Below are 21,699 nucleotides of genomic sequence, written 5' to 3' on the forward strand. Positions count from 1 at the left end.
GCATTAAAAAAAAAAAAAAAAAAAAAAGCCTCTGGGCAGACTGAAAAAAGCATGACAATTTCATTTCAGCTCCAAAGGGTTAATTAGCTGGCAAGCTAGCATGCTTTCTACAGGTATTCGTACAATACTATAGTCAAGGTTTAGAATGAGCCGTCCTTTCTAAAACTCTAATTTCTTTACTTCCTCAGAACAGTGCTTTTGGGACCTCATGCAGTTTTCATGCTTTGCTCTGTCCAGAAGTATGTAAAAAAGTTCTCGAATCCATGCAATCATTTCTGAGTTATCTAACAGTTCCTTTTCCCGTCTTTGCTAAAAGTGCCATAGCACGGGGGGGGGGGGGGGGGGGGTTTGCATATAATTGTACAGTGTATAATTTTACATGACTAGTAAAATTATTTTATCATAAGAATTTGTCCTTAATCACTGTTGCTAAATGGAAAAGCAAGCTTCTAAAGTTGAAAGGCACAATCATAATCCCTGTAAGATTTATTAGAAGCTTGCTGATACTGTATGAAGCTCTCATCACTCCAGAAGGCAGGGCTCCAGCATGGATATCATTTCAGCGAAGCAAGTCAGGAAGGACAAAACCCAGTGTGCTAACATGAGCAGTACTCCAATGGGCACATTTACTGTCCCTCCACTCTCTCCACTGGTGCTGCTCTTTTGTTAGGGGAGTGAGTTCAGGATTCTTGTAAATTTCAGTCTCTCCACTGACTGGCAAGAACAGAGCTAGGAGGCAGAACAGATGCAATGCATAATGTCCTACCTTGTGCATGCCCCCTCTTGGGCTTTTACATCACATGCTCTCCCAGGGATAGCTGGCATGATGGGCCTAATTTCAAATCTGCCAGTCTTAACAGCATTCTTCAGCCCCCAGGACAAACGTGAGTGCTTTCATATTGAGCGATGGGGACTAAATGAATTCTGTTCCTATCTCCCGGTCCTCTGTCCTACACTCAGCCTAATAGGATCTCCATACCCACAGTGTTCACTTTGTCTCCCTTGACCTTCTCTTCCCCACCTTTACAAAACAAACAAAGTTTCCCATACCAGGAAACATCCCCCATCCTTCCTTTTCTTTGCTTGCTAGCCACCTGCTCTTCCACTTGGCTAACTTTATGCTGGTTCCTCCTTTCTCCCGGCCACAACTGCTGCTGTGATGGGCTCTGATTTCTAACTGCTCAGATGAGGTGCCACCAGGGAGCAGCAGGGAATCAGGATCATTGATATGTATGCTGGAGGAGAAAGCATGGCCTTGACTGAGCTCCGCCTACCAGAACTTCACACTGCACCTTCTACCCACATGATCCAACCCAGCTATGCAGGGAAATGCGCTCTCCCCAAAGATTAGCTGGATTGTATTAAACGTTTGTCTCTCCTTTCTTTAGTTCCATTGACAACTCCATTATCCACTTTTCGCACCAGCGGTGTAACCTTTAACCTTCCCTCTCCCGGGGCTTGCTGATTCTGACCACTTCCCGCTTTTGAAGTTCTTCCTTCCCTTTCCTACTCGAAAACCTGTTTCCCATGCTCTGCTCACCTCTTACCATGGTTACTGTAACTTCTTCCTGTCCAACTTCCTGCTGTGAAGCACTGATGTAAGCTCTCCTCTCCAGCCATTCCATTCCCTATGCTTCTCCCAGTCTATTAGCTTTGAAGTCCCCTTCATTGCCTTGCCTTTCCTGAAGAATACTCTCCTTCTGTGCCTGAAACAGTTCCCTCTCTCTGCCTGCAAGACACTTTAATATCTCACTTTTAAAAGCACCTCTTCGAGCAGTCCTTCCTTCCTTCCTGCCTTCCTCCTCCTCAATCTCCTTATCTCCTGCATGGAACCAGTTACCCAATGTCTTCTCTTAGAACCTCAGCAAGTTCCTGAGCAGCCCATTCACCCCTCACAGCATCAGACCCACTGACTGTGTTAGCTCTTTGTGCTCTGCAAATTTACTGTGCAGTTACAGCACAGTAACCTATGTGAACGCCGTTGTACCACAATGTCACATGTGTAATGGTATTTAGTGCACTTTTTCATATAAATTTGTGTAAAAACACTGCAGCAGCAGTGTATACTGAACAGTACTATCAGTGCTTCATAGTTTTCATGTTTTTGGTGCGGAGGGGGTTCTTCTATAATTTAAGGTTTCCAATGGTATTTGTTTTTTAATCATGGGGCTCGGGGATTTCCTTTACAGACATGAGAAATAGTCAAATGTATGGTATATTCTCTTGCCACACAAAAATGCTTCAGGGTTTTGGCTCGGACAAAAAACTATGCTTGTCATACAGCTGTCACATCAATAGAATTTAAGCAAACCCTAATCCCTTTGCCCATTTTTACTGCCGATTGCGCTGAATCAAGTAAGCTCAAACGTTTGAGCTGTTGCCCATGCTGAATTTCAAATTCCTTCCACGTCATTACAATTATGAATGCATTTCAGTATATTATGGTAAGTATGCCTTTCCTAGCGTAAATTCAGTACGTCATGGTATATGACAAGTGCAGAAAGTATCTGCCACAAAAGAACAGGAAGTCCTAAAGCAGCATGGTTGGGATTTTGTGATTTGGTCAACAGTTTTTCAGTTTGCTTGATATCTGGAAGGATGTGCTTGTCAACATATATATTGAATTTAGGGAATACTTTAAAGGCAAACACGATGTGAATACACTATTACGACAACAGCACTATTAGTGCTGGAATGGATCGCCTCTTTGTGATCATTTATATGGTACCTTCAGTGCCTACATCTGATTTTAATTTTGTAGCTTCAGAAGTAGAAAGTTACTAGGTTTTTTTTGTCTTACAAAGAGTTGGTAATATTTATCGGCTACTTTCAGATGCCACAGTGAGGAGCATAGTATAAGGCCTAAAACTTTAGTTACTTCTCTGTGTGGTAAATAGTTTTCTCATACTTTAGCCTAACCTACATATGGTACCTGGAATAGTTTAGATCAGTAGCTCTCAAACTGTGGTCCGTGGATGAGTGGTGGTCCACAGAGAGCTGCTGGGAACATTCCTAACTTCCAACTTCTAAATTGTTTTAAAAATGATTAAAATGCATTAAATATTTTCTTAAGATAGGACACCATTCTGGTACCTTTACTCATGTTGAGCAGCACCTTGCTCTGTATGTAATATCACTGAGGCAACCCATGGAAAAAGTTGCTTTCAATGTCAGAGCATGAGAATTTAGCCTGAACTGCGTAACAATCACTATAGTTGCTATACAGATGTTATGCAGGTGTGAATGGGAAGGGAGGTTCTCTGCAGGAATCATATATGGAAGGGCGATTGTTCCACAAGCCTGCCTGGGTCTTTGTGCAGAATTCAACCCTTGCTGGAGATTTGTTTGTTAGGATCTAAGCTTATTATACATGGGGCTGTTAGCACTGCATATTATTAAGGTTGTTCAATATTTCCTACTTGAAATTTTCAGCTGCTTATGTAGCTTTGCCAAATTTTAACTATTCGGGTTGAAATTTCCCATGCCAGCTGTCTGCCTCGGGCTAAACTGTCTTGGAACATTTCAGCCAAAATGTTTGAGCTGTTTCTGAGAATAAGGATAGGGGGAAATACTTTGTTTTGCCCTTTTCAAATATGCTGGAAAACTTTTCTTTGAGATGCTCTAGTGCTCTATGCTTTAGAGCAGAAGTTTGAAATTTGGCGGGGAGCCTTTGTATCAGGGATTTGCCTTTTGGTGTTCCTGGGAAAACCCACTCAAATATGACCAAGTTATGAGCTTTTGGAAAAAGTCACCATCTGCACATGCTCAGTAGAACTTCTTAAAGTTTAACAGCTGAAATCTCTGAAGATTGCATCCTTGCAGAGCCCGTTCGAACCTACCTCAGCTCCTACTGCTGACCAAACTACACATGCATCATTCCCACAGAGTGACCGAGCACACCTGAGTTCAGGGGGTTGAGAGGATTAAACTGGGTTAAGGATCCTAGTGAGACTGGGGATGAGAGGGAAAGTAGAGAGAAACTGGAACTGGGGGTGGCGGTGTCAAGGCTGGAACAGGGGGACTGAAGCTGGTGAGAGAAACAGTGGGGATGATTGGGGGCCAGTTGCAGGGGAAAGAGAAAAGACAGGGACAGGTTAGCGAGGAGTAGGCAGAAGAGGTAAAGCTTGAGGAGGGAGGAAGAGGGAGAAGGGTCTGTGAACCACTAGGCCAGTCCCCTCCAGAGCACGGATTGGAACCCAAGATGCCTGAGTCTCACCATTCATCTGCTCTCAGCAGATATCTGTGAAAGCCACTGGTGATGTGTCCCTTCCCCCTCTAGTGCTGGTCCACACAGAGGATGACACCCTGCTCCTCTGTCAATTATTCTGCTACTTCAAGTAGCAGAAGTCTGTGTGGTGGATCTAAAGTTCCTGCTGCTGCTCCATGTGGATGTAAATATGATGCCACAGGATGACATTTCTGTTTGTTTTTCTCTAAGAAACCTAGAAAGTTACATAAACTATGTTAAAAGAACATTACTAAAGTTGCACAGTCAGGCACTCAAGCACCAGTTGCACAGTCAAGCACCATCTTTTCTCTTCTTATAACCCCTTGCCTCATTTGCTACACACTTTCCAACTTCTGCACCAAATGAAATGGGTCCTACAGATAAATCTCCTTCACTACACAGCGCTGACTCATACCTAAAGCATCTACATCTTATGCCCTGAATGAGGGAGGGATCCTGTATCATAATACATGCGCACAAGTGGACCGAATCAAGGTTGCATTTGCAACCTAATATTTGAGTGCTTGACTTGGTAACATTAAATTAATGTCCAAATTGAACACAATATGTTGCTTATTTACGCAAACTGTTTTTCCAACATAAACACAGAATAAACTGATGGGATATTGTCTGTCAGAATGTACAGACATCCTAAAACAATAGTTCTGAGACTTGCAAACTGCCCTGTTTGTTTCAGATGGGATGTTGGTGCTGAAATCTGATGAAGACGCTATTAAAGATATCTTGTAGTCCCAAATTACCTGTTGAAGGTACAACAGGCCCCCATTGTGTCTTGCTCAATTGCTAAATCTCCCGCTCCCCCTCCACAACCTTTACAGTGTGGTTATGTATCCTCAGTGCAAAATTCTGCAACATAAGCATAAATAAAACTTTGGCAACATCAATTTCATTGTTTTTTACATGTGTTACAATGATTGCCAGCATAATTGTGACAATACAAGTGGAATAAGAACTGTGCATGTAACAGCGGGTTGGACACTGATTCACTTTCATTACTATTTGCCTCTTGTGCCTCCTTTTCATACTTAGAAATGAAACCTCTGGTAGTACTTGAGACCCCAATGCTGATGAGATCAGCATAGATCAGTGGAGGGTTCTTTCCTTTACCTCCCCTATGCTACTCTGAGTGAGGATTGGTTTCTCATTCTTATCACATGAGTCAGACAGAGGTGAGAATGCTTAAAGGTCATACCAAGTCTAGGGAGAGGGGTGGTGCTGGCTAGTTTTCCCATATCTCCAGTGGCAGGAATAGCAGGAGATGAGGAATGAGGAAGTGGAAGGAAAGAAAGGGGTGGAAGCAAATTTGGGGCGGAGAGAGAGAATCTCAAACCACCTCTAAAACTGAGCACATCCCCCAGCAGCCGGTGACGGGAAATGAGCAGCTCTACTGTTCTTTGCACCCAGTGTAATCTGTCTGTGTAATTTTAGGCCCCAATCCAGCAAGGCAGCTAAAGCACATACTGAATTTTGTGCACAAGTAATCCCACTAAATTGGACGTGATTGGAACTGTGCACATACTTAATTGCATGGCTGGATTGGGGCCTTATTGCATTTATATTGCTTTGATATTGGCGTGTTATTTACATGAACATGGGGGAACAAACTCACATGCGTGCCCGTGTGCTTTTCTTGATTTCCAATCAACGCTGCGCTATATTGCACTTCTAATTATAGGTTTGTGCTCTTCTATGGCTCATGATTGAGCCCTAAATAGAAAAGAGAGTAATTTCTAAGGATTTAAGTGACTCAATCTGCCATTATTAAGAAGTGCTTTCATAAGGAAACGAGGCTTTCATTTGGATCCTGTGATTATACTTTGTGTGTATATATTATTTTAACAGATTAAAGGCTTTGCGTGGAAGACTGCGGCTGGATAAGACTTACTAACTTTTGGAAATTGAAGATGGTGCTACTGTGGAAACGGTTGTTCCTGCTTTTCTTTATTGGCTGCCTCGGAGGTAATGATATATGATAATCTCTAACTTTTAAGTTAGAACTGTACTTTGGTCACTTCTTTAAGGGAAAAAAATATTGAAAGTGTCAAGCTGAACTATATAGAAGTTGGTCATGCATTGTAGAATTTAAAATGTCAATAGCATTCTAAAATAACTGCTCTATTTGTTTGTTTCATTGGGCCACACTATTCAAGTAAAAGATTTGATGTTATTGCAGATGTTGTTATGCTTATATTGTAGCGAAGCAAATATTTTGAAAAAAAATCTGTAGGTATTAAGTTTAGATGGGAAAAGTTGCAATTCAGTATATTGTCCAGGCAGACTGCTTCAGCTTTTGTTTCAACTCCATATACTTCAGAATGCATCTGTTCACAAAGGATACTACTGCACTCTCACCATAACAGTTCACAACTTGTAGGTTGCTTTTTCTACTCTGGCAGCCCAACTAATTCACAGTGCCTTGAGCTTTTGATGCCTTCCAGTTCTGCTGTCTTGCTGTGACCTTAACTTTTCTACCACTTCATTCTTTGCTTCATTGAGGTCAGCAGCAGCAGTGGCTCCTAATTTTGCTTTGTGGTCTTGTGTTCTGTGTGTGTTCTTGTTTACAATCTCTAATAATCTCAGAAGGTGGAAAGGAACGAAGAGCCTTATCTTGTCCTCTGTAGCTACATTGTGGTAACCACATCCACAGTGACTTCACTGGAATTGCAAAAAGCAGAATTTGCCCATAGTGCTCAAAGATGCCCTGCCACCCCACACATACGTTCTTTATCCAACAGTTGTAGTGTCAGTATGTTTTTATTGCTCTATCAGTGGCCATCCCAAAGGAGTTCAGTGTTATTTTGAGCTACCTCATTCAATAAAGCTCTTGGATGCAATCAAATCTGCAATGAGACAAGAGAAAAGACAAATTCCTTTTCAATAAATCACTTGGCAAGTCTAGGCAGAGCACAGGTAACAGACTGACTCCAGAACCAGAGAAGAGACCTGAAGTGGCAGGGGGCTATTCTACCGCAAACACATTCCTGCCATGTTGAAAACCCTAAACGGATGGTCTCTCTCATAGGTTTTTGCATCTGGGCACGTGAATTTAGAGACAGTTGTCTTGCTAAGTGGGCCTCTCAAGATGATCCCTCTGGAGAGCAGGATCTGGTGATTGACTCTATTGATGCCTGTCAAAGTGAAGGAGGAGAAGCAATCTGTTATTTCTGAAGTAGTGTATTAATTGCAGAAATAATGTCTGCAGGCAAAATTCCTACATCTGGAAGAAAAACTCCCTCTAGGAGAAATGCAATTGTGTTTTCTTTAAAACATGAAAGGCTGCTCAAAACACAAAATCTATAAACAGACTATGGGCCAAATTCGGGACCTACACCAAACAAAGGTGTTTATTCTCTGCAAAAGCACTATTAACATATGCCTATATTCTGGCTGGTGGCAATGTTAATTGGTGTGCAGAAGGGTGTGCTGGATTATGGGTGTTGGCACATAGATAAATCGGAGCACTTCAGGGCACAAGACTGAGACCCAGCAGACCTCTGTTCTGCTCCTGACTCTGCTGCAGACTTGCAGTATGACCTCAGGCAAGTCAGGTAACCTCCCTGGGATTCAATTTTTCCCATTTGCAAAGCCGGGATGCCAGTGTCACAAACACCATGAATTCAAACGTTAGAAGACAGACAAGAAAAATCCCCTGATGTTTAGATGTACGAACTGCCTTTCTTTTTAGGGCTGCCTTCTGGTTATGAATTAACACTCAAGTTTACAGGCCTTCCCGTCCCTCATCACCTCCAGACCAACTGGCATAACTCTGCCCTTCTCTTTTTCTTCTCCTTAGTTTCCTTCTGGCAGTCAGCATCCCCTGTGTCTCGAGTGCTTCTCCCAGGCGCTCTCTCCTTTCCACCTCACGCTCTGTTGCTTCTGGGGCCCTACAACAATCTGACTTCCTCGGGGCCCACAGGAAGTCCTATAGCACTAGGATAGAAGGGAGAGGGCTGCAGGGAGTCACTTCCATACTGGGAGAAATCTTGGGATGCTGCTGAGGAGGCTGTTGTTGTATGGATCTCCTCACTGCTTCCCCTGCCTGGTTTGCTGTTCAGCAGCACATTCAAAGCCTGGAAGATGAGGTTCTGCCCTGGAGGAGCTCATCAAACTGGGAGCAGTGGCCTGTAGTGGCCAAAGGCTGCCACTACAACCCAAAGCCGTCAGCCGAGGGTTCCACCACATCCTCCGATGTGGGGCCTGCATTCTCACTCACTGCTTGGGGAGGAATTCCTATGTAAGGAACCTGCTGCAAAATTAGGGAACCCACGAAAGCTATAGAGGAACTGGCAGTTAGTTTCCTTCCTGCGTAAGATAACTGGAGCCCTACAGATGAAAAGCACTGTGTGGGTACTAATTTATTCATAACCAGCATATGGAGCTTGCCCCCTTATCGCTGGGGTCTGCATTACCTTGTCCCTCTGTGGTTCCCATCTTCAGAGCCTGAAGAACGTTCACCCCAAGGGTTGGGTGGAGGAGCCAGGATATGGATAGCTAATTTTCCATCACATCTCAAAGAGCTGTTTGGAAAGAGGTAAGCATTCATTTATCCATCAAAAAAAATTCCTTTAAAAAAAATTCTATGAAAATGTTCTGATCTTTTTCATTTCCCTTGTTCTCTTTCCCCCTATTTTTCCCCCTCCTCACCCACTTTTCCTCCCCTGGAAAAGTGGAAGAGAAAACATAGAGGAAAAATGAAGGAAAAAATCAAGAAACTCTCTCAATTTTTCATTGAGAAACTGGAAAATGTCAAAAGAAATTAAGAGGAGGCCATTTGTCATAGAGTGGGGAAGGGGAAATATGAACAACCTTTTCTGGCTCTATCTATTCTCCTTCTGCTGTGTTTTGGCAAAAATGTCAAACCAAAAGTTTGGGATTTTGACTAATACAAATTTTGCAGAAAATATTTGGCTTTTTTGTGTGTGGAAAACTTTGATTTTTCCATTTTGAGGTTTTTAATTTAAAAACTTTTCAGCCAAGAATGTTTAGTTTTCAGATTTCTGGCATTTTCAATGAAAAGTCAAAAATTTCCATGCAAAATTTCTACAAAATCATTTTTTTTTCATTTGTCAATTTTTTCCCCCCACAGGAAGAGGTGGGGGGATGGGATGAGACACTTTCTGATCACTTCTCCCCTAGGCATATTACCTGCTAGGATTTGTCTAATCAATGTATGGACAGTTATTTTAAGGTTATAAATATATTTACAATTTAAAACAAAATCAGTTAGTGTTCTCCACCTGCCAACTCGTTCCAGGAATCTTTTACCTTTGCTACAGTTGGGGAATTACTTGCAGGGTCAAATGCAATAGTACCTGCTGTATTTTGGTTAAAAACCTGCAATATGTGGATAATCAGTAACTTGTCTAACAGGGTTAGCATTCAAAGATGTTACAGATTCTCTGTCTAACAGAGTTAATGTTCAAAGGCAGTGTGTTATCTGCCTTTGAACATATATAAAGTTAATTCATATATAAAGTAAACAAAGATTACAATTACCCTGTTTACTGTAAATAATCAAGATTTTGTAAAGAGAGAAGTCAGTACCAAAACTGTTTCAAAATCTTTATTAGCAATCTAAGCATATTCCAAAGTGGTATCCTATTGCAGTGCTTGAGCCTCGTATTCCCAGCGGATATAGATTATTTATCATTAGAAATTGTTTCTTATGTAAATGCAAACCACGTGTTAATGTCTTTCCTGCCATAAATGATGCTTCTTGTGAAACAGAAACATGTGTTGTTTATAATATAATGAATGAATTTGTGTTACTTACAGTATTGCTGTGTGTGACTAGTGGTGCTTTCAGGTCAACTGAGCCAGGTTTTTTCCTGTTGTTCCCAGCCTACTAGTCATTTTTGGCTTTTAAGTCTTTGTTTGCGGCATTATTTGTACCTGGATGTCTCTTCTTGTGGTATTATTGATGCTTGTGCCACTTGATTTTAATGTTAATTAAATGATGATTAAATTTGATTTTTCTTTTTATACCCTAATTTTCAGGGATATAAATGGCATTGGATTCTGGAGTGGCTTGAGAAGGTCTGAGAGTACCATTGCATGCTTACAATTAATGTTATTCAGTAGAGTGTAGTGTATGGAAAAGCATTGTGTAGGTGCAATGCTGTTGTGTTTAATATAATTAAAGTTTGTCCGTGTTTAAATAACTATTTAAATGGCTACTTTGTGCTCAATAGTAACATGCTAATTTGTCTATCATATATATTGTGTAACTGGCTGCACCTGTCTAATGATTTATAGATAGGCAGTAAGAATGTTCATAGCCTTGGCTATGATTGTCCATTTTAAAGAACTGAATATTGCATTAGATGGTACTGTGTGCTACTGTCCCAAACTTAGGGAGGAAAACAATTAACCTACCAAGAGTCCTGCCTATGGAAAATATCTACTCAGATGCTTTCCTATAGTGGAGTAATGCTTGACAAAATGCAGGATGTTACAGTATGATCAACATATCTATCACATGGGTTGAGATATTCAGTAGCACCTCCTAAAGGTTCAAAGGAATTGTCTGTAATGGAAAACCCCTTGTTAATATACATAAGTGTGCCTAAACGCAGATCTCATGAATATGTTGTAATGTAAGGGTAGCTCTTTTACAGATGAGATAACATTCACGTACTAATGAAAGTTAACACTTTAGAACCATGCTCAGAAGAGGAGAGCACCAGTTTCACAAAGCAAACTGTGTGTATGTTTGTGTTTTAAAGGGCCTTAGTTATCTTAAATCATATGGACAAGGTTCATGTCTTGTCAGTGTTTGACATGAAGAATGAGGATAATTGCAAGTCTCTGAACTCTTTGAAACACTTTAGGCCAGGTTGTGCCTGGTCCTTGTACTGATGTTTGGTGGAGAGGGAGATGTACAGGGTCAGTTACAGTCACATTCCCAACCATTGGTGGAGTACTGGGTGTCTTTCCTCCTAGCAACTCTTGGGAACGCCTCAGGAGAAAGTGAGTCTCTCACACCATGCTGAAGGAGGAGTGTACACTTCTCTGTCCTAAGGGATGTAGAGTGCACACTCCTCCCACCCTGTGCCTCCTGGAACTCTGAGAAGAGTTGTTGTAGAGCTTTTTCTGGAGTAAGCAAATCATTTTTATTCTTGTGCAGATGTACATGTCTGTGGTAATGATACAAAAAGAGCTTGTCATTAATATTCCCATTATTTTAAGGTTGGTTGCCATGCTGTAGGAAGCACCAAAATTGACTTTGGGCCAAGATTTTTAGAAGTGACTAGCTAATGATTTTGGGTGCTTCAGGTTTTTGCCAACCAGCATGAGACACCTTTAAAGGGCTCCAATTTTCAGAAAATTCTGAAAATTAAGACCTTTTAAGGTGACTGGATCTAGGGCACCCAAAATGAACTTACTCCTGAAAAATTTGCCTTCATCATCCAGAAAGCTGGTAATGGATACAATCAGTTGGCCTGAAACACTCTTTGTTGAAAATTTTATTTGTCTTCACACAGCTTCAAGATGCAGTAAGTTGCAGAAAAAAACAGCTAAATAGCTTGCGCAAATAAGCACTCCAATAACTGTCAAACTCAGTGCCTAATTCTCTACAACTGTTCCTTTAGCATCCTCAGTACTACACACTGAGCTTTTTAGCCCTAGAAACTTAGACTTAACCCTAGACTTCATTTGGAGAAGTATATGACCTCTTGATAAAATGATAGGAGTCCATCCATTGAAAAACATTGTGCCCTTTTAAAAAAATGTTATTTTATGTCACATTAGCTCTTTGGGTTATCTTTAAAAGTGGCTTACATTAGAAAGCAAGTCTTAGTTTTGCTGTTTATGGAGAACTGTAATTCTCAGGATTCAGCGTAAACTGCAAGGTAATTTGTTCTAATCCATGTTATAGCATTCTGAGTCCAAATGGACATACCTACTTACATACTGAATAAATATAGAAATGCACTTTCTAGTTCTGTACAAAGAGAATTTCAGTAAAAGACACAGTATGAGAGGAGCAAGCCAAAATGTGTTATTTATAAGCCAATTTCCTGAATAAAACAATGACTTGCAGAGTTTATATCAACAGCTATGGACATTTTTCTATTATTTCACTGAACAATATCCTAGCCACAGACAATATTCTGCAACATTTGTTTATTAATCAATTAAGTTTTGGTTTGAAGTATTTAACTTACAATTTATGATTGCGATACCAGTGATTGAACCACTAGTGCTTGAGGTGCAAGTGATTTAATTTGGAAAATATTATATCTCTTGCAGACTGTAATTTTAGCTAATGCTTTTTACAAATGATTCATCTTCAAAAACATTTAATGGTATTAACTTATTGTCAACTTTAGCAGCATTAAACACGGACTTAGAAGAAACGATTGTTGTTGTTTTTAAAGCCACTCAATTCGTTTAATTTATGCTAGTTCTAGCTTTAAAGGCATATGAATAAAATTGATGACAGATAAAATCAAGTCCTTAATTTTCTATAAGTAATTATTTGTATATGCTAAAAAGACTTTTAAATAAGCAATTGCTTTTTATATTAAATTTTAATCCATTGACAATATCAATTTTTTTGAAAAAGCCCAAACCAAAAACCTGGCCCTATCAGCATTTGTGCCATGTACTTGTGTTCCATTCAGATTAGTGGCGCACAGTGGAATTTGTGTTCTCCAATTACATTTGTTCAGATTCTTCCTTAATTTAACTCTATTGCTGCAATTGTGAAATCAACAGATTTACAATAGGAGTAGACTTGGCCATTTACATCTAAATCAGAGCAATGCAAAACTTCTTACCTGACTTCTTACCTCATTGGTAGCGGAAGCTGAGATGTACAGGGAGGAAGACTTATATCTGGATTAAGGCACTGACTGAGGAGAGCTGGGTTTAGTTTCTGGTTCTGCCACAGCCTCTCTGTGACCTTGTTCAGTTTACTCAGTCTCAGTGATGTAGTGCCCTCCCCCGAAAGGGGAGAATAAACTTTCCTTTCACCCACCCTTTGTCTATATTGTCCATGTAGGTGGTAACTTTTTCAGAGCAGAGACTGTGTATTTGGACAGTTCCAAGCACAGGAGGGCTTTAAATCCTGAGTGAGAACTGTGGGTGCCACTGTAATACAAATAACCACCTTAATGCATGAGACTGCTACTAAAGGGTTGATAATACATATGCTATACTCATTAATTGTTCATACAAATTACATTCTTGTTAGAAAGTGGAGTCCTGAGCTAATGACTTCATAAACTAAGGCAAAATATAGTTCAGACAAAGATGGGGGGGCGGGGAAAGGAAAGGCATTCAACATGACACTTAATTCTTTTCCCTCCTCCACTTCACTGTTCTCCCTTTCTCCTCTCCTTACCCTCCTCCTGTTGTCCTGATTCCCTTCAGTGACCCCTCCGCCATGTTTCATTTCCAGTTTTTCCTTCCTTCACCCCTTCTAGAACTGTTGCCTACTGCAGTTTGCTAATCCATCATGTATCACAACGTGGGAAGTGGATTCAGCTATGGAGTGTGTCCAGTGAATAACATCAGTTGAATAGTGGTGGGCGTTGGTGATGTCACTTGAGGCTCTCTTTGGCTTGCAAGTGTGCTGCTTTTACATACAATATCCCAAGTGGTTCAGTGGAGTGGGTCTGCTGGAATCCTTGAGCATCAGTAGTAAAAGCATTGGACCTAATGCTGCTAAGTAGCTGTTAGCAGTAATACTGAATGTATTTGTAATCAGTATTTTTAAAGACCTGAGGCAGAGCCAGGCATAATTTGGGAAGGCAGAGTTCAAGCTTCCTTGCACTACCTTTGAGTTATTCAGTTAATTTTTCTGAGGATTAATTTGATTTCTGGAACTTTCAAGCATTTAGTTTGACCTCAATTTCAGACTTTTTTTAAGGCTGTTAGAATTTTTGTAGAAGGCCCCTGCAGGAGACAACCGTCAGTGTAATGACGAAGGTATTTTAGGACAACAATGCAGTGAATCCTGTACAGAAGACTACCCTTAGTAAATAGCTTCTGTTTGAAGAGACCAACCCGAACATATTGAAGACTATTTTACTTCACGAGTTTTAGAAAACCGCCTCTGTTTGCCTACCCCCAGCATGGCAAACTACTGTTTAAAAGACCCCACATGGCTAAAGTATTTCCTTGTAACTGAGGTTGTCATTACTGGATGGAATCAAGCATTTTGTGCTTGTGAGCAAGAATGATTCATTATCAGTACAAGCTCTATAAATTGTTAGATTTCCTTCATCATACTTTTTAGATGTTCCGGTTATTTACCTATTAACCTTCCGTTCCACCCTCTGAAGTGCTGCACAATGTTAGCTGAATTCTGGGTAGGATTCAATAGCCTGGAGCTTAATTGGAAGGAACAACCACAGCCGAAATCAGTTATTACATTTAGGGAATGTAAAACAGCCTGAATACAGAGACCATATGCTACTGTAATAAAACACGAGTACCTAGGAAAGGAATGGTGTTATGAGAAATCTTCTGTGCAGCATGAGTTAAACTACAGTAATGACTGCACTAACTTGAACTATTAAAAAGAGAAACATGCTTAAAAGAAATTCACAAGCAGCAGCATTGGCCAAGCTCTTGGGGGGTGGGGGGGGGTGATACATCCTCTGTGTAACTGCATCACAGGCAGAATCAGGGCAAGGAGCTGGTTTGGCCCAGGCTTATCTATGCCAGCTGATTTCTAGCTGCTTTAATGGCCCAGGGTCTCATTTGCAGCTGGTGTAATTTAGAACAGCCTTCTGACTACACAAAATTATCCTGGGAGACAAACCCAGGATCAGGAGAATTCAAAAGGCACCTTTGTGATTCCTTCTCTGAGCTGCACTATACACTTCTCTACCTTCTTCAGAGTATTAGGCCATAATCTGTAAATATTGGTTAAATTAGTGAGTTTGTATATTTTCATTGCACTACACTTCTGTATTTGATAAGTTTCGTATGCACATCACTGGTTAATAATTCAATGGTGCCTGACGTGATGAAGTCAGCTCTCGTTACTCTCCATCAAAAATCATGTTATATAGATCATCAGACCCAGATAACAAAACATTTTTGGAAGCAGAAAGATTCACTTTTTAGTTAATTTTCTTTTTGGATGACTCTACAGAGAAGTAGAAAAAAGAAGAGCCATACATCTTGAATTTTTCAGTTGAAAACCATTGTGCTCTGTATAGTCCCAGAAATAAATAAGATGGTACTTTCAGCACTCATTTTCATTTTGTGTGAAATATGAAAAATGAAATAAAAGCTGTTTTTGAAAGGAGAAACTGTAGAGTACTGTTTGACTTTACATTTCTGGGCCTTTCTCAATTTGTGGTGCTGCTGATAACGTGTGTGTGACCTTGCATTGCTAAATATGTCAGCAAAACACTAAAAGCTAAATTGTCTTGAGTGCCTATCATAGGGTGACCAGATAGAAAATGTGGAAAAATTGTGATGGGGTTGAGGGTAGTAGGTGCCTATATACCAAAAAGCCCTGACTATGAGGACTATCCCTAGAAAATTGGGACATCTGGTCACCCTAGGCTGTCATTACTTCCACCCTTTGTAATACAACTGACGCCAATGAACAAGATGCTTGTCAGTAAAGAATTTGATTCCAAGAGCTCCATTCTGGTCTCAGATAACAGTGAGGGTAATTAATTGTTGGAACAATTTATCCACCATTTTGTGGTGGATTCCCCATCACTGGTGATGTTTAAATCAAGACTGGATGTCTTTCTAGAATATCTGTTCTCTATTTCAACCACGACTATTGGACGAGAAGCAGGAATTAATTTTGGGAAGTTATATGGCCTCTGTTAAGCAGGATGATCAGACTGGGTCCCTTCTGGCCTTAGAATCTATGAATGTCAGATCTGTCCATACAGATCAGTGAAAAGTGGAACAGCAAGATCAGATTGAGAACATCTTAAAAATTGTCCTCTGTTACTTCAAATGTCATTGTTGAAGGACTATCTGGAGGTAAACTAGACTGATGGTGTGCTTCTAAACAGATTTCCACAAATGATGATACACTTTTTCGAGATTTGAAGGCTAAAAGAACATGGTTAGGCTAAATATTGGGAGAGGTGTGAAATACTGATCATATTTTCCAGAAGCCCAGATAAGAAAATGTTTGTTCACATACCCAAATACAGATCTCTCAAAATAAACAATATATAGTAAAATGTGTGATTCCATTCAACAACAGGATCAGACCAAATGTCCATCTAATCCATAATCCACTCTCCTATAGTGAATTATTATGGAATAATCTGTCCTTAAGGAGTGTTTCTTCCTAACCTCATCAGATAGTCACATAAGGGTTTATATTAAATTAAAGTAAATGTAATCCTCTATGCACAACTGTAGATGTTCTAACTATCCATATAAATGTCTATCTAATCCTTTTAAAAATTCTACCCATTGCCTTAAGTATTATCATATGGCAATAAGTTCCACAGGTTGATAGTGTTCTGTAAAGATTATCCCTTTTTATTTGTTGCCTTTCAGTTTCATAGACAGCACTGCCTCTTTTTTATATATTAATTGTGTTCTTTAAACAAAAACCAAATCAAACCCTAAGCGTTCTTACTGATTTGTAAGGGGATTTCTAACCTTAACTGCCGTTATCTTACAGTTAGAAATGTAAATCCAAAACACATCAAAAGAACAATTTTTTTGTCTTGCTTTTTAATGTAGTTAGTGGTGTCTGCTAAAATGAGTGGTGACCTTTTGCAAATTGCAGAAATTCACATCATGGATTCTGCAAAGAATCTTTGTACTGCAGTTCTGTAGTAAAGCTTTCTGGGCTTCTAAGGGCACAATATAAAAGGCAGTGATTGATCAAGGAAGCTTTGCAAAGAATCTCATAGGCATCCTGGTCTTCAGAGCTGACAATATTGTATTACTTTGATAATGCCTCCATATCTGTTTTGTTAAGGGGCAGACCTTATAATGGGCTTCATACTGACTAAAATATACTGAAACCAAGACTAGATGTACCATAGAAGTACATTGTATTCCCTTTGAAGGATCTTGTTACAAAAATAACCAAACCAAACCCTTGTGTACTGCTTTGATAGAACAGTAAATGTATTAATACTTGGTCAGCAAGCCTATTGATATAAAAAATGTGCTTAGGCACAACCTGATGCAGTCACAAATGTGTTAATCTGTTCACAAATTAATATATGCACACATACAAAATGAGAAATGACTGCCTAGGAAGGAGTACACCAGAAAGAGATCCGGGGGTCCTAGTGGTCACAAGCTAAGTAGAAGTCAACAGTGTAACACTGTTGGAAAAAAAGCAAACATCATTTTGGGATGGATTAACAGGAGTGTTATAAGCAAGACATGAGAAGTAATTCATTCATTCTACTCCATGCTGATTGGATCTCAACTGGAGTATTGTGTCCAATTCTGGGCACCACATTTCAGGAAAGTGGACAAATTGGAGAAAATCCAGAGAAGAGCAACAACAATGATTAAAGATCTAAAAAACATGACCTATGGGGGAAGATTGAAAAAATTGGGTTTGTTTAGTCCAGAGAAGAGAAGAGAAGACTAAGAAGGGACATAACAGTTTTCAAATACATAAAAGGTTGTTACAAGGAAGAGAGACAAAAATTGCTCTCTTTCACCTCTGAGAATAGGACAAGAAGTAATGGGCTTAATTACATTTCAGCAAGAATGGTTTAGATTGGACAGTGGAAAAAACTTCCCAGCTGTCAGAGTGGTTAAGCACTGGAATAAATTGCCTAGGGAGGTTGTGGAATCTCCATCATTGAAGATTTTTAAGAATAGGTTAGACACAAACCTGTCAGGGATGTTTTAGATAATAGTTAGTCCTGCCATGAATGCAGGGGACTGGACTAGATGACCTCTCAAGGTCCCTTCCAGTCCTATGATTCTGCAGTGATTGGAGACTAATCAAACTTTCTTTTCTTGTTAGTGATATGCTAAGCCCTGGAAAGATGAATGGGGGCTGAGAGCAACTTGTATTTGATTGCGTTAACTTCTAATCCTTGTGAAATGGTTATGGTGGTGTTTCATATACAGGGAGTGAGGGATATCTTTATATTCCAGATAAGAAAATGAAGGAAGGAAACAGATGTCTAAAAAGACATTAGCAACATTTGCCAAGTATCATGGTTGTCACGACAACAGATTTGATAGTATTGTTGACATCATTAGTGACAACAGGATGCATCCTGGCATTGAGAAAATTCATCATTTTAGAAAGAGTAGTGAAGCAGCACAAGAAGCAGTAGTGCCAATAGTCCCCTGATGGGACACTTGTTACTGAAGAGGAAGCAATGTCCCTAATTGCCACCCACTTGCTGGAATGGCCACAAGGTGCCAGTGGGTGGGTACATTTGACACCTCTTCAGGCAGTGTTTATGGGTGGATGCTGCTGCATACAGATGGAACATTGAAGACGTGCTAGAGGAGCAGAAGAGCGCATTTTTAACTCTTCCCTCTGCAGTCCTGCGGTGTGTACACATTTATACATAAACTCATTTGAAAAGGAACTAACAGTAATATACATATTGTGCAAAGAACATAATCTAGCTGTTTCTTTGGTGTGCTGCTTTGGGGTTTTTGCCTCATAGCCTATTTGAGACCTACTAACTTCCATGCAAGTGCATCTGTCTGTTTTGTTACAATTGCTCCCTTTGCATTTGGTTATTCACTACCTAGGTACTGCCTACGTCCTTGATTCTGAATGATCTGGGTGCAAGGAATCTTTGGTTGGGTTGTTTGTACAGTATCCAGCATAGATGACCTAATTCTTGTTTGGTGACCTTGGGTATGTGGTATCCTTAGGTGCGATCATGAGAGACTTAAACATTAGCATGGCTTCCAAGGTGTGAGGAAGGGGTAAGAGGAGTCCACTAATGATATGTTTAGACTAGGACAAAAAGTTTGGGGTGTGTTAAGTGTTACCTAACACGTTTTAAGTGACTGATTATAAATTCCTACTCTAAAAAAGGCAAATTGTGTTTTTAATGTGTATCTGTTAGAGATTAGTGTCAAGCTGTCCTACAATGGCTCAAGAGAGTGAGTGACAACCTCAGGGTGGATTGTTGAGAAGCAGGGCACAAACCCCCAAATAGCTGTGAGTCCTATGTTTAGATTTCACCAACCAATTATCAGGTATAAACTCCTCAGGCACTACAACCGCCTTGACATGGAGTCATAGACAATCCCCATGGGCACTCCAGTCTACCTTGCCACCCAGGTATGTCTGTTATTGTGATAGATGGTCCCGTATACCAAAAATCACAACAATATTCAGGTTACTCCCAATCCCAAAGGATGGTCATTTATCCCGGGTGAGTTGCACCTTAGATCAAACAGCAAAGACAATGCTTGTAGCCAATCCTGTAATAATCTATTTAAAGATTTATTAATTAGTAAAAGGAAATGAGAGTTACTTACAAAGTTAAAGCAGGTAAGCATTTTTTCATACAAATGAGCTCCAGTCTTAAGTTTCAAGAAGTAGTAAAGTTTCTATATATCTTTTAGGGAGGTCTAACCCAGGCCAACTACTGGCGATCTTTTGCTTATGCTTAGTAATCCTTGCCCCCTCAGCCTCCAAGCAGCATAAAAGATACAGTTCCTCCTTGGTAGGCCTTTTTATTCTTTTCCCCATCCTGCTTTTAGCTGCCTGTTCAGCAGGAGGGAAGAATTCTCCTCTTCATGAGGAATTGATAGTGGAGAGCAATCAACAGTCTTTTGCCCTCTGATGTTCTGCAGTGGTTCCTCTGGTGCTGATGAGCCTTTTTTGTTGGGCAGGAGATAACACGTCCTGTTGGAAACTAGTACTGCACACTTGTTAATGCTCCTCTCCTGTCTGGTGATTTCAGTTACAGAGCAAACACTTCTCTGTATCCCAAGTTCTAAGTTTCAGAGTGGTAGCCGGGTTAGTCTGTATCAGCAAAGACAATGAGGAGTCGTTGATATAAACAAGGTAAGTGCATATAGAAACTTAACCAGCATTCCATAAAGTCTAAAAACAAAACACATTTTTATAAAACTCTAATACCTATTTGAACAATACTGAGATGCAGGTGAGCCAGACTGGTTCTAGCTATGTATTTGTCAGTGTTCAGTGGAGACCTAGGGGCATTGGCATGAGCCGGCACCTTGTCTGCCAGTGTCCCAGGAAGCCTGACTCTTCTAGTAAGAGAGAAAGGACCTGACTTCATTTAACTTCTTCCCCAGCACAGCCTCAGTCTGATATCCTGTGTTGTGCTTGCCACTTTGCTGGGCATTGTTGTGGATTCAGCTAGTATTGCTTAAGGGTGAGATTAATCTGAGCTGGGTTAGGCCAACACTGAGTCCTTGAGAAAAATCTAGCTCTAAGTGGTATCTAAGGAAGGGTGTCCAAGTGGCACTAAAAGCACACCGTTATTTCTAAGGCATAAAGGAAAGCAGGGCTCCTTGGGGGGGGGGGGGGGATCTATCCCCAGACTGTGCTACAGTGGACTGAATGCTATAAGGAATTGATAAAATCTTTTCCATTTCTTGTCAGTAATGGTCTCTTCCCTGCTTGCACATACATCCTTCCATTACGTTAGAGGAAGGAAGAAACAGGAGTGGTTTAATAATTTTACACAGTACCTCCCCAGGCTGAGGGATAGCAAAACACTTTATAAATGTCACAAACTTGTGCACAAACTACTGAGCAGAATTGTTTCATCCAGAACTTCTCTCGTCCTCTCCAGAGTGAAACGTGGCAGCTGTGTTAACAGCACCCGCTGCACAACAGATTAGAAAAGTAATTGAATAATATTGTCCATTTGAAACTGTAGGGAGATTTGGAGAAGCAGAATTTAATTAACCAACTATCTAGTAGTTTCTTTAAATTCTGAGTCTCAGATTCCCTGGTACGGCAAGACTAGTATGAGTCAAAGTGCCTTCATTAAGCTTTTTAGGATCCCTGATGTCAGAGTGTGACCAGTGTTGGTTGAGCTCTTAGAGCGGCCCCAAGGCTATTCTGAACTTCATCCATTTGCTCACATCAACAGGCAAAATATCTTTAGTAGCTAGCAGCATCAGAGTGTAGCAGTGTTTCAGCCATAGCTCTTTTTCTTCATGGACACCCCCTGTGCCAGTTGGCTAGGAGTTGGGTGTCATGGAGATGCTATACTGGCTCTCTACATGACCAAGAGACCCTACGCAAGGACAATCCTGAAAAGCTGGTTAGTGGAGCCAAGGATCTGGCACTGCAGCTCCAGCGGCAGTCTCCAGCAATGCTATGTGGTGTGATGGCAGCTGTGTTGCCTGACACACTGAGGAATGATGCAGAGTAGAACTGAGAAACAATGGATTTTTTCGGTTTGGCAGCTGAACTGAAAAATCCAGTTTGAGTCTGACTAAATTTCTTGATCAATTCGAAAAACTCAGGAAAAAATTCATTCATATCAACTGAAACAGTTGTGGGTCACCTTAAA

At 40.4% G+C, this 21,699-nt stretch overlaps 1 protein-coding gene across 2 annotated transcripts in view; it reads left to right on the forward strand.

Moving 5' to 3' along the window:
- Nucleotides 1–21,699, forward strand: part of CNTN3 (contactin 3) — a 237,830-nt gene that overhangs the window by 53,967 nt on the left and 162,164 nt on the right. For both annotated transcript variants that reach the window (XM_032795983.2, XM_032795984.2), the window contains exon 2: nucleotides 6,092–6,208. In XM_032795983.2, the coding sequence (XP_032651874.1) occupies nucleotides 6,154–6,208 (55 nt within the window). In that variant the 5' untranslated portion in view covers nucleotides 6,092–6,153. The remainder of the gene's footprint in view (nucleotides 1–6,091; nucleotides 6,209–21,699) is intronic.

The sequence above is a fragment of the Chelonoidis abingdonii genome, chromosome 17 (genome assembly GCF_003597395.2).
Source record: "Chelonoidis abingdonii isolate Lonesome George chromosome 17, CheloAbing_2.0, whole genome shotgun sequence".
In the NCBI taxonomy this organism is placed as follows: domain Eukaryota; kingdom Metazoa; phylum Chordata; order Testudines; family Testudinidae; genus Chelonoidis; species Chelonoidis abingdonii.